Source organism: Propithecus coquereli, unplaced genomic scaffold (genome assembly GCF_000956105.1).
Source record: "Propithecus coquereli isolate 6110/MARCELLA unplaced genomic scaffold, Pcoq_1.0 Scaffold124, whole genome shotgun sequence".
In the NCBI taxonomy this organism is placed as follows: Eukaryota; Metazoa; Chordata; class Mammalia; order Primates; family Indriidae; genus Propithecus; species Propithecus coquereli.
This window is the reverse complement of record NW_012136525.1, coordinates 2,487,567-2,500,242: the sequence shown is the minus strand read 5'-3', so window position 1 is coordinate 2,500,242 and position 12,676 is coordinate 2,487,567. Positions and strand designations below refer to the sequence as shown.

Sequence of the window (12,676 nt, the reverse complement as noted above, 5' to 3'; positions counted from 1 at the left end):
CCTATTCATATTTATATACACCTGTGTCATTGGTTAATATTAACATGTAAGGTTTTAATTTTTGGTTTGTGTATCGGCATTATCACATCAGCTGGGGTTCGGGTGACCCTCAGGGTGATAATAAGCACCTCGTTTTAATGAATCCCCATAGTACTGGGCAGATTATGTAACATGCCCCCTGCTCTTTCTAGGCTGTCATTGTGAGAGGTCTTGGCCTTAGTTCTTGCTGAACTGGGGAAGGAGGCAGGGGCCTGAGGTACCGTTACATATGTGATTTGTTGTCTTCTTGAGATTTAGAGAGAGAAAGAATATATTTCACTTTGATGGCAAAATTGCAGACGGGAAGACAAAATGCAGGAGAGGGTAGGAGAGAGTCTAACTCTACCGGCAAGATCAGGCAGTGTTGAACTCAGAAGGAAAAGGAGAAAAAGCCCTGGACAATTTGATAAGATGCCCTTTTTTTCCTTGCTATGTACTGAAGCATGCTCTTGATGAGGATGCAGCTGCTGCTACTGCTGCTGGTGGTGTTTGGAGATAATGTCGTTTGTTATTTATTAAAGGCTGACTACTGAGTATCAGATAAATGCTAATGCTTAGCGTACATTATTTTGTTTAGCCTTGGCCGCAATAGGCCCTGACAGTAATAGCTGTGTCTGATAGTAGGTGATATTATTCCCATTTTACACATGATGAAGCCGAAGCTCAGAGAGGCAAAGTAACTTTTTCAAGGTGGCACAGCTGAAAGCGTCTAGTGAATGGTTAGAATTCACTTTGGCTCGTTCATTCGATCAGCCATTTCTTAGGTACTCACTCAGCATGTTGTGTCAGCCATTGTTCTTAGTGCAAGCAACAGAGACCAAGTCTGGTTGATTTTAGCAGAAGAGGAATTTAGTAAAGTGATTCTGAATTACTCACAGAAATGCCAGGAGAGCCGCGTGTGGAAGCTTCACAGCAGGGACCGTGGTCAGAACCCGGCTGCCTCTGTTGCCACTGCCTTGGTCCTGTCCCAGACTCTTTGGCTTGCAATGCCCACCCACTGCAGCTGGAATCTGGGTGCTGCTGTGAACATCACCTCCTCCTCCATCTTGCTGCAGCTGCCACTGTCCCCAGGGGCTCTGTGGTCCCTACTTCTTGGCATCTCCGCCTCTGGATTCAAAGCCTGGGCCTGTGATGAATGCCACGTGCGTGCGTGGGCCTGCTCCAGAGCTGCTGGGGTGGAGTTGGGACATGTTTCCTGCACCCTCATCTTCTCTCTTGGGAGGTTGGCTCAGCTCCCAAGACTCATATGACGAGGAACTCCCCAAATGCGGCAAAGGGGTTTGATGGTAGGCAGCCGGAGGAACAACACGTGGTTGCATGTATGTCTACTGCGTGTGTGACACTGTTGGACATGGCGGGCAATACAAAGATGGATCAGACCCAGAGCCTGCCGTCAGAGACCTTACCGCTCACAATTATCTTCCTTTTCACAGGCACATTTATTCGGCGTCATAGTGTGCAAAGTTTGTTCACTCTGATGGTTTTATTAGGTTCCCCGACAGCCATGTGGGGTAGCAGAACTGATATGATCTCTGTTTTATCTTTGAAGACGCTGGGAAGTTAGGTGATGGGCCTAAGGCCTCGCCACTGGTGAGCAGCAGGGCGAGGACTGGAACCTGTCTCTGACTCCAGGCGGGTGCTGAGCCAACCAGGGGTAAGACTTGCGCACAGATACCACGCTTCTCCGCTTCTAAGGCAAACAATTTCCCCCCACGTTTTCTCACTCCTGGGATCAGGATGCATCTTACGATCCCTGGCATATCATCGTTTAATTGCAGCTTTTTTGTTCCTGGTGCGATATAAAATAATGGAGCATCTTCAGTTGATGAATCTTAGATTATCAGAATGCAGCCACTAAGATGGGAGTAGAAGGGACACAGAGGAGGCCTGAGGGACGGGGAGGCTCTGTGGAGGGATCGCACAGGCCCGCAGGCCCTTATCTGCAATTCTGAACTCCAAAGGACTCTGAAAAAAAGTAGTTTTTTTTTTCTTTTCCAAATTTGGCACCAAAACTCATTTGTCAACAAAACCTGACCTGAACCGATGTAAAGTAATTTATAATCTTTACTTATTCCACTTACTGTGAAGATTAATATGTTTAGCTGCAGACATATCAATGTTTGACAGTGGAGTGTTATCCCAGTCCCTGGGGGCAGGTGGAGGAGCAGGTGTTATCTATTTTGGGTCCGTGTACTGTATTGCCTTTTAAAAGTCTATAAAATTCTGTATTTCAAAACACATCTGGACCCAAGAGTTATAGATATGGGGTTGTATCTGAAATGGGGCTTGACTGGTGGGTAGAATTTATTTATTTTTAATTTTTATTTTTTTAGAGATAGGGTCTTGCTTTGTCACCCCAGCAGGAGTGCAGTGGTTTGATCACAGCTCACTGCAACCTTGAATTCCTGGGCTCAAGTGATCTTCTTGTCTCAGCCTCCCAAGTAGCTGGGACTACAGGTGTGCACCACCAGGCCTGGCTAATTTATTGTTTTTTGCAGAGATGGGGTCTCACTATGTTGTCCAGGCTGGTTTCTAACTCCTGGCCTCTAGTGATCCTCCCACCTTGGCCTTCCAAAGTGCTGGGATTACAGGTGTGAGCCACTGCACCTGGCCCAGTGGGTAGAATTTAGATGTTTGGAGATGTGGAAGGGATTTTAGGGAGAGGAAAAAGCATCACCCCATACCAGCTTGGGTCTAGATGTAAGTCATTATCCAACCATTAAATATGCCTTAAAGCAGAGATGACTTGCATTTCTGATAATTACGCTCCCTTAATTCATGATTCATACGCAACTGGAGGGTTGGACCTTCTGAGTTTGGCTTTCCCCTTTAGTATCAATCCCCTCCTTTTCCCACAAATCACCTGACTTCCCTGAAAACTCTGAAACACACCCTTTGGCTGAAAAAGAGCATTAAGCAATCGGTGAAATTCCCCATTCCTCCTTTCTCCTCTGGAGCCCTGGCTAGAGGAATGTCACGCCAGGGGAGGAGGATGCTGTCCTTGTTTCAAAAGCAGAGGGAGCTCCAAGATCAAGGCTGAGCTACCCTTTCCCCATATCACAGTCTCCCAGCCCCCTCTGTTTAGATCAGAGAATTTCAGACATGCACACTCTGGTAGGGAATCGCGTGAACAGAACCGGGACGGGGAGGCCAGCGGGAGGTTCCTGCAGAGGGAGCATCCAGGCCCGGTGCTGCCGTCGCTGGGAGCTGGCAGGGTCACCCAGCATGCCCACTGGCAGGAGCGAGAGGACTGGCCCGCTTGCTCCCATCAGCTTCTGAAGGTAAAACCTTAAAAACAAAGAGCAGAGCTTTGATGGAGGAGAAGAGAAAGGCAGAAAACCTCACGCAGGAGGGTTAGGGCAAAGCTGGAGCTCCGAAAAGGGCAGAATCAAAAACGACTGAATATAGACAACCTCTTTCTCTTAGGCTCGCCCCGTGCATCCCCACTTCACCCTCCTACCAACCGCTGTTTCCAGGGTTAAAAACAATTTTTGGAAGATTTTTCTAGGAACTGTGGGAAGATAACTTGTCTTTTTAGTAAAGGGGAAAAAACCAAAGAAACCCTGGAAAACTCATGCGGGACCTGCCCTTTCCCACCTCTCCTTTTCTGTCATGCTCCTTGTCACTTGGCTGCCCCTTTTGTCCTTCCCCACGCAAGCCTGCCTCAGTGGGGCAGCACTCCCCTTCTCTGGCCACTTGTCCCAAGGTCCCTGCCTTCCCCTAGTGACAGAAGCTCACGCCTCCATCAATGGTCGTTGGGAGCATCAGCAGAGATACATGCAGTAAAAACACAGCAAAGGGAGCAGGTTCACAGCCATAAGGGGTCACTGTGGAAGGGGAGGGAGGACTGTCCCAGACGGACGGTCATGATGTGCACAGACCCCTGAAAACCGGGTGGAAATGGGGACATTTTTCTGTGAGGGCAGGAGAGAGGCAGATAGAACGGGGGTGGGGTGGAGGAGGAGAGCAGAGGAAAACCGGGACAAGGTCCAGAGAAGAAATGGGAGAAGGATAGATTTAGTTCTCGTCTTGCAAATTAATTGCGGTCAGACCAGGGAGGGTGTGAGGGGCCTGGTGCCCTGTGGTGATAATTAGTGACACGGCTCTGCTTAACCTCTGTGTTCTTCTCACGAAGGTGACACTGAACCGCAGGTGACCTGTCACCACCAAAACAGGTGCCTGTGTTTGTCAGATAAGTACATCCAGGCCTGCCACCCCTTCAGCTCCAAAGTCCAGAGGTGCAGAGAGCTGGCACCAAGAGGCGGGCAGCTCACCAGGACGGACACATCGCCAGAGATGTGGTAAGTGGTGGAGGTCTCTGGAGATGTACGTGGTCTCCGTTCCCTTCATCTTCTCAAGAAAAGGGCTCCTATCCGAGCCTGGTTTTTGGTTTGACCTAAGCCTTTTCAGTATTCCAACCTGAGATTCTCCTCCATGGCCTGTTGACCACCCTACTCCTTTCCCCTTCCTTGCGCCTGTGACAAAGGTGAGAGCTCTGCTCTAGGCTGCTAGTACTTGGGTCACCCACCTCTCTCTGCCTTTTTTTTCAGGTGCGTTGTCCTGTTTTCTCTTTTGGCATCAGTTTGTGCCGAGCCTACCATGTATGGGGAGATCCTGTCCCCTAACTATCCCCAGGCATACCCCAACGAGGTAGAGAAATCTTGGAATATAGAAGTTCCCGAAGGGTACGGGATTCACCTCTACTTCACCCACGTGGACATCGAGCTGTCAGAGAACTGCGCATATGACTCGGTGCAGGTATTCACGAGCACACGAGGAACAGAGGCGGGAGACCAGGGCTGGGTGGTGGAATAAGGACGCAGGAGGGAGTGGCACAGGCACATGGTGCACTGGTGTCAGGTAGCCCTAAGGGGGTAAACCTTTTACTCTCTCTGTCCCCTTTTCTCTCACCTCCGTACCAAAATATTACCCCTTCCTAGCTTCATTTTGACTCTTCTCTTAGATAACGTCAGGAGGCGTTGAAGAAGGGAGACTCTGTGGACAGAGGACCAGCAAGAATCCCAACTCCCCCATTGTGGAAGAATTCCAAGTACCATACAATCAACTCCAGGTGACCTTTAAGTCAGACTTTTCCAATGAAGAGCGTTTTACTGGGTTTGCTGCATACTACGCTGCCATAGGTAAGGCTCACCCTTTTGTATGTGCCTTACCGACTTAGCTCAAACACTAGAATTGGGAAGAATACAGAGCAACACATTAAATGAGAAGTCTGTTCATAATTCTTACAAAGTGTTGACTTGCCCTGGGTCCCCTTGTGGAATTCAAACACATGATCGTACCTTGGTGGTGATGATGACATGCATGGCAGCGATAGATAATAAACAGTAGGCTATTGAGAACCACTATGAACTGGGTACTATATTGGGGATTTTACCTATTTTAACATAGTCTTCACTTCAACTCACTTCAACTTTCCTTATCTTTCTGTAAAGATAAGGAAAGTGAAGACTAGGAAAGTTAATAACTTGCCAAGAATCACACAAGTAAGGTGTGGTATTCCAACCCGTTCACTATGTGGCATTCGTACCTTCAAGTTCTGGGTGCTTCTACATCTATCTCCAGGTTAGAATGAAGTTAGAACACAAAGGCAAACTATTGTTTAGATTTGGTAGAAGTACTGACATCATGTAAAGCAAAGACCGTACTAATTAGTCCTCCCTGCGGAAGACACTGCCACGATGCTGGGCCTGCAGAGGGTTGTCTCCGGAGCTGAAACGCTCCGTCCGTGAGCACAGTCAAGGGTGTCTGGCGTTAAGAGCTCCCTTATGGCTGTGCAATGGTAGGGCTCAGCTCTGGCACCGCATTTCAGGAGAGGAATGTGGGATAATACCGTCCTGAAATGTAGTTCCTTGAGGGTCTTCAAGCAATGCGCCTTTCTTAGTTTTTCTTCCCCTTGCAGTTTTGGGTTTAACCTCATTCTCTCTTCTCAGTGTCTGTTCTTGACGTCAGTGTCTCTCTCCTCTTTGTAGATGTAAATGAGTGCACAGATTTTGCTGACGCCCCCTGTAGCCACTTCTGTAACAACTTCATTGGTGGTTACTTCTGCTCCTGCCCTCCGGAATACTTCCTCCATGCCGACATGAGGAATTGCGGAGGTGAGCGTGGCGTGGAGAGCCGCGTGCTCCCTGGGATTTGGAATGGCTTGAGGCCGCAGAAGGAGCTTTGTCCACCCTTCCAGTTTTGATTAGGCCCAGCCTTCTTTTGGCGTCTATTCTCAGTTACTCATAAGCTGAGGGGGAGCCACAGAGGGGAGGAAGACAAGGCCACAGGGTAGAGTTAGTTCACTGGAGAAGAGAGAGAGACACCTGCGAAGAGCCTGCCGGGGGCCGTTCATCACCACGACGGGCTCCGTCATAAGCACGGGGGGAAGCCTAATGGGCGCTGGCTGTTCCTCCCGGTATGTGTGGGTGTGTGACTGCTCCGCGTGCGCTCTGGTCAGGGTGTGGATCCCAGGCTAGTCTGGATGGAGGACTGTCAGCGTGTGGGAGAAGGAATCCTAGAACAGGGCAGGAGCTCCTCTGCTTCACTCTACATTTCTTCTTCTGTCTCTTTTTCTCCCTCAGTCAATTGTAGTGGGGACGTATTCACGGCACTGATTGGGGAGATCGCAAGTCCCAATTATCCCAATGAATACCCAGAGAACTCACGGTGCGAATACCAGGTCCTGCTGGAGGAGGGGTTCCAAATAGTGGTGACTGTGCAGAGAGATTTTGACGTGGAGCCGGCCGATTCAGACGGAAACTGCCCTGACAGTTTAGTTGTGCGTGATGGTTGGTTAATTCCCCCTCCCCAAACTCACACGGAGAGAGTTCTCCTTGAAGACAAAGTTGTCTTTTCTCCTGCCCCCTATTTTCCTGTTTTTCCTTCTTCTTATTTTGTATTACATTTACTACCTCCCTTCTTTTTACCCCCACTCCCATTTTACCTTTTCTTTAGTTCTTTCTTTCTTCTCATTTCATCATTTTGTTTCCTTTCAGTTTGTTGCAGGAGATCAGCAATTTGGTCCTTACTGTGGTAACGGATTCCCTGGGCCACCAAACATTGAAACCGGGAGTAATGTTCTTGTTATCATATTCCAAACCGACCTAACAGGGCAAGGAAAAGGCTGGAAACTTCGTTACCATGGAGAACGTGAGTAACCTAGAAGTGCTCTTTGGTTGGGGATACCAAAGTCCCTGGACGATGTAGAATCAAAACAGGTAGCTTGTTGTTTGGATAGAATACTGAGATACTTCACTTCCTCAAGAAAATCTAAATCTGTCAATGGTTTCCAGAAATGCCTCTAGCTCTGGTAATCCCTCAGCTGGACCTGAGAGGGCAGACGGCTTGGGGTGGTTAGTAGTAATGCCATGTTGCTGTAGACATCTGCCATATTGGAATGTTAAGCATCAGGACTGAGGACAACTGGATGATTTTGGAAAGTGTGAAAATGATGTAAATTGGATAGAGAGTCTCCAACTATTTAGTAAATTTTTTTTCTGTCCCAATTTGTGTTGTTTCCAAGCAATCCCCTGTCCTAAAGAAGACACTGCCAATTCTGTTTGGGAGCCTGAGAAGGCAAAATATGTGTTTAAAGATGTGGTGAAGATAAGCTGCCTGGAAGGGTCTGAGGTTGTGGAGGTAAAGTACCACCTGGGCTTCTCCCCATCCCGCCCCAGGTCACGGTGAGCGCACTGAAATTGTTGAGTCCTTCACCTAATGTACTTGTTTGGTCAAAGGATCACACCTTTTCCATAAGCAGAACAGCTTAAGATCTTTTGTTCTTCCTTGTGAGCCCTGGCCCCTTGGCCGGCTTGGCATTCTCTCTCTCCTGTCTTCCTGGGGGTGGGAACTGACACCCTGGGGCAAAGCTGCCTTTCAGCCCCATCTCCTGGGTCCTTTGGGTTGTTCTGCTAAGATGTCTCCAGGCTTCTTGCGATGAGGACTCCTCATGGATCCAAGGCCAGAGATCAATTCCATTTTTGATTTTGCTTTTCCACATCTCTCTTTATAAGTTAATGGTGATGTCTATCATTCTCCAGGGAAGCGTTGGCTCAACGTCTTTCTATTCTACTTGTCAAAGCAATGGAAAGTGGAGTAATTCTGAACTGAAGTGTCAACGTACGTGTCTCCTCAAAGTGGAACTTTTTTCCCCCTCCCAAAGGGAACTGAAAGAGCAGCACATCTAAATTCAAATGCATGGTTTCCTCTTAGGCTTGTGAGAGAGTGGCTTGGGTTTTTGAAGGGAAGCCAGTTGTGGAGGCTTTTCTAGTCCCAGCCCTGATCTGGTCCCAGGCCAGCTAGACAGGCAGGTTTCTTCCCAGGAAAGGAACTGTGGGATTGGTAGAGCTAACAGCCCCCTGCGGGTGCATTCCTGGCTTCCACGGGGCCCTCCACCAACCACTGAGAACCAAGTTCCTTCTTGCAGCTTTCAAGGGGCCATCTGGGTTGGCAAGTCTCGGTGGCTAGGGAGTTGAGTGATGCCAGTTGGGAAGGATGGCCAGAGGGAGGCTGGTGTGGAAAGAGTCATCCCAGGTGTGCTTATGGGTATGGAGTGGGGAAGGAGTGAGGTTGGAACGGGCCCCGTGACTCTTCCTGGGAGGAAGTGGCTGTCCTGACCATCAATCTCCTGCCTTCCTCTTGTAGCTGTGGACTGTGGCACTCCTGAACCCATTCAGCACGGTAAAGCCGAAGATCCAGAAAGTACTTTGTTTGGTTCTGTCACTCGCTACACTTGCGAGGAGCCGTATTACTACATGGAAAATGAAGGCAGTGGTAGGTTTCTCCTACTAGAGAAAAGAGAGAGAAAGAGTGAGAAGGTGTTCGATGGTGAATTGCACAGTCTTTCTGGGTCAGAGAGAATTTGTAGAGAAATGAGGGAGATGGGACAGACATCACTCATTCCCTGGTGTGGTCTAAGGATACAGTTTTCACATGGAGCAGGATACACGGTCCCTAGGATCATTCTTAGGGAGTCATAGAGGTCACCAACTCAGCTCCACAGCTGCAGCAGGAATTCCCCTACAACATCCGTTTCATATGGTTATCCTCTCTCTGGCCAGTTAGTTCATGTAAAACCCAGAGGAGCAATGCTTCTAGCTTCAAGTCACCATGCTATTATGACCGGCTTTCTTTTTTTTTTTTTTTGAGACAGAGTCTCACTGTGTTGCCCGGGCTAGAGTGAGTGCCGTGGTGTCATCCTAGCTCACAGCAACCTCAAACTCCTGGGCTCAAGCGATCCTCCTGCGTCAGCCTCCCGAGTAGCTGGGACTACAGGCATGTGCCACCATGCCCGGCTAATTTTTTCTATATATTTTTAGTTGTCCAATTGATTTCTTTCTAATTTTAGTAGAGACGGGGTCTCGCTCTTGCTCAGGCTGGTTTTGAACTCCTGAGCTCAAACAATCCGTCCGCCTCGGCCTCCCAGAGAGCTAGGATTACAGGTGTGAGCCACCGCGCCCGGCCTATGACCGGCTTTCTTGATATAGAGCCTTGGTTGTGCTAGATGAAGGGCTGGATTAGACACAATACATCTCACTACATCGCTTTTTATTTGATTCAATTTTTTTTTGAATCTCGCTCTGTTGCCCTGACTAGAATGCAGTGGCGTCTTTATAGCTCACCGCAACCTCAAACTCCTGGGCTCAAGTGATCCTCCTGCCTCAGCCTCCCAGGTAGCTGGGACTACAGGTGTGCATCACCACACCCTGCTAATTTTTCTATTTTTTGTAGAGATAGAGTCTCGCTCTTACTTAGGCTGGTCTTGAACTCCTGACCTCAAGCAATTTTCCCGCCTTGGCCTCCCAGAGTGCTGGGATTACAGGTGTGAGCCACCGTGACTGGCCTTTGATTTGATTTCGTTTTATTTGATTTTTGTTTTCTTTTCCCACTTGAAGCATTTTCCCAATCTCTACCATAACCCTTCTTCCTTTTGCTTTGGAGACTTTTCCTTCCCTTCTCCTGGCAGGATAGAGGCCTGAGGGACAGTTTGGGAGATGATCTCAAGAGTTTTTTCAAGCTGATTTGATCTGATTCCCTACTCAAATCTGGAAGAACTGAGGCTCTGAATGAAGGGGAAGAGACAAGATGTGGTGGTGAGCGTGACCGGTGTTCTCTGTGCTATTTCAGGGGAGTATCGCTGCGCCGGTAACGGGAGCTGGGTGAATGAGGTGCTGGGCGCGGAGCTGCCGAAATGTGTTCCAGGTAATCAGGGCTTAGGCTGGGGAGGAGACATAGCCACAGGTGAGGGCTAGTGGGCGTCACCTTCTGAAAGTAGCTGTAATCCTCTTGGGAAAAAACTTAAGGGTCCGGGCCTACCGGAGTCCAGCTCAGTGAGGAGGCAGCAACGCTGGGTGGGGGCCTGCCAGGGCCCTGGGGAAGTCCTTCAGCCACACTGAGTCAGGCCGGCTGGGAGGAAACAGAAAAGCCAGTTGGTGGCAGAGTCAGGGCCAGTTAGGTTTGGTAACGCAGTGGTGAAGGGACATAGAATTGCTGAGATCAGGGCCTGAAAGTTGAGAGTGAGGAATCAACACCCAGAAACCAGACTAGTTAAATCGCCTAGATATTAGATGAAAAGTGTACACGGCAACAAGATACAGAGGATACAACAAATGGGGCGTGCAGGGAGCTCAGAGTTGAGTAGGTGGCCGGGACAAAACCAGGATAATAATAGTCATCCTGGGAGTAGCAGCATTATCAGGAGCCGGGAACTGGGCTGATTCGTTGCATTTAGTGTCTCGTTCGCGTCCTTGTGACAGCCCTGTGAGGAGGGTGTTCCTGGTCTCATTTGAGAGATGAGTGGATTGAGTGTAAGCCCTGGAGTTAGCAAGTAGCAGGGGTGGGCTTTGATCAACTCAGGTCCATCCACACTGTCCAGTGAGGGATTTGGGTAAGTGGCTTCATCTAAAATTCAGTTATACGGGGAATGGCAAAGCCGTCACACCTGGAACCAGGCACTGGGGAGTGAGAGGCCACGACCAAAGCAGGGCGCCCTCTCTTCACTTCCCAGGCTGACCTGTGGGTTACGAGGAGGGACGCAGGGGCAATCAGGACTCCAGTAAAGAAGGCGACAGGGTTTGATCTGGGCATCAGAAGGAGGCAGAGAGGAAAGAGTTTCCCAGCACTGGCTCCCGGTTGGGCCCCTGGCCTCCTGTGCCGAGCCTGCGGCGAGACGTGTCTCCAGAGGGGCCGAGTGCGAGGCATGAGCGCGTGTGGATGAGTCCTGTGCACACGGCCTCCGTTCAACCAACCTCTCCCATAAGCCCACTTGTGGCATCGGCAAAGTGGGAAGTTTAGGTAAGGCCAGGATGAGTCAGGTATTGAGAAGGTTGACCAAATAGGGTTGGCCATGTCATACTAGAGAGCTCTGCAGCCCAGCAGGAAAGTATGTGAGTGGCTGGAGGATTTGCAGGAGGCTGGCGTCTTTCCTGCTCCTTCCCCACCTCGCTCTTATTCCTTCCTAGTCTGCGGAGTCCCCAGCGAGCCCTTTAAAGAAAAACAGAGGATCTTTGGAGGATCTGATGCCAAGATTCAAAGTTTCCCCTGGCAAGTCTTCTTTAAGAACCCGTGGGCTGGCGGGGCTCTTATTGGCGAGCACTGGGTGCTGACGGCTGCCCACGTCGTGGAGGGAAACCAGCAGCCGCTCATGTATGCCGGGTCCACCTTAGTGCGGACCTCGCATCTGGACGATGCCCAGATGCTCGTTGCTGAACGTGTGTTTATTCATCCGGGCTGGGAGCCGCTCGATGACGTAGACAAACGGAAGAATTTTGATAATGACATTGCACTGGTGCAGCTGAAAGACCCGGTGGAAATGGGACCCACTGTCTCCCCCATCTGCCTACCGGGCACCTCCTCCGAATATAACCCTTCAGTCGGAGACCTGGGGATGATCTCAGGTTGGGGCCGAACGGAGAAAAGAGATCGTGCTATCCATCTCAAAGGGGCAAAGTTACCGATAGTTCCTTTATCAAATTGCCAACAGGTGAAAAAGAAAAAATCCAATGTGGATGTAGAGTCCTACATTTTCACTGATAACATGATCTGTGCTGGTGGAGAGAAGGGCGTTGATAGCTGTAAAGGGGACAGTGGTGGGGCCTTCGTTCTACAGGACCCCAATGAGAAGAATCCCAAATTCTATGTAGCTGGCCTGGTGTCCTGGGGACCCGAGTGTGGGACCTATGGGCTCTACACACGGGTAAAGAACTATGTTGACTGGATAATGAAGACTATGCAGGAAAATAGCCCCGGTAAGGACTAAGCCATACACATGCCACCAGCCTCGCCAAGGGGCACGACCAATCCATTGCTCTCAGTTCCTCTCAATCGTCCTATTATTTCACTATGACTGAGAGAAGACATGCGAATATCATTTAAATAGAACTTGATTGTCACAATACCTGGCTGGAGGTAGAATTTGATCACAGAATTGTGTTGGTCCTTTAGTTGTGGTCTGAATCTGTGGGATCCTCTCCCCCGAATACCTACTGTAGATAATATGGGAGGGGCACTCCTATTTTGAGCTATTCCACAGGGATACCTTAATTTTTTGTTTCCTCTTTATCCATTTGAAATTCCATTTACTTTACCATTTTTAGTGTCCATTGTCTACTTATAATAAAGCATGTTTATAATCCAA

At 49.2% G+C, this 12,676-nt stretch overlaps 1 protein-coding gene across 1 annotated transcript; it reads left to right on the top strand.

Moving 5' to 3' along the window:
• The first annotated feature begins 3,123 nt into the window (after positions 1-3,123).
• C1S (complement component 1, s subcomponent) lies at positions 3,124-12,676 on the top strand. Its single transcript, XM_012637812.1, has 12 exons — positions 3,124-3,320; positions 4,175-4,340; positions 4,590-4,797; positions 5,003-5,180; positions 6,030-6,155; positions 6,624-6,820; positions 7,038-7,191; positions 7,565-7,680; positions 8,082-8,160; positions 8,686-8,814; positions 10,168-10,242; positions 11,502-12,676. The coding sequence occupies exons 2-12, from the start codon at positions 4,336-4,338 to the stop codon at positions 12,296-12,298; spliced, it is 2,064 nt and encodes a 687-aa protein (XP_012493266.1). The 5' UTR covers positions 3,124-3,320; positions 4,175-4,335; the 3' UTR covers positions 12,299-12,676.

What these genes read in the sequence shown, in the direction of transcription:
- C1S (XM_012637812.1), top strand. An exon ending in CGACATGAGGAATTGCGGAG is followed by an intron (nt 6,156 to 6,623) that starts GTGAGCGTGGCG and finishes TTTCTCCCTCAG; the next exon opens with TCAATTGTAGTGGGGACGTA. An exon ending in CATGGAAAATGAAGGCAGTG is followed by an intron (nt 8,815 to 10,167) that starts GTAGGTTTCTCC and finishes GTGCTATTTCAG; the next exon opens with GGGAGTATCGCTGCGCCGGT.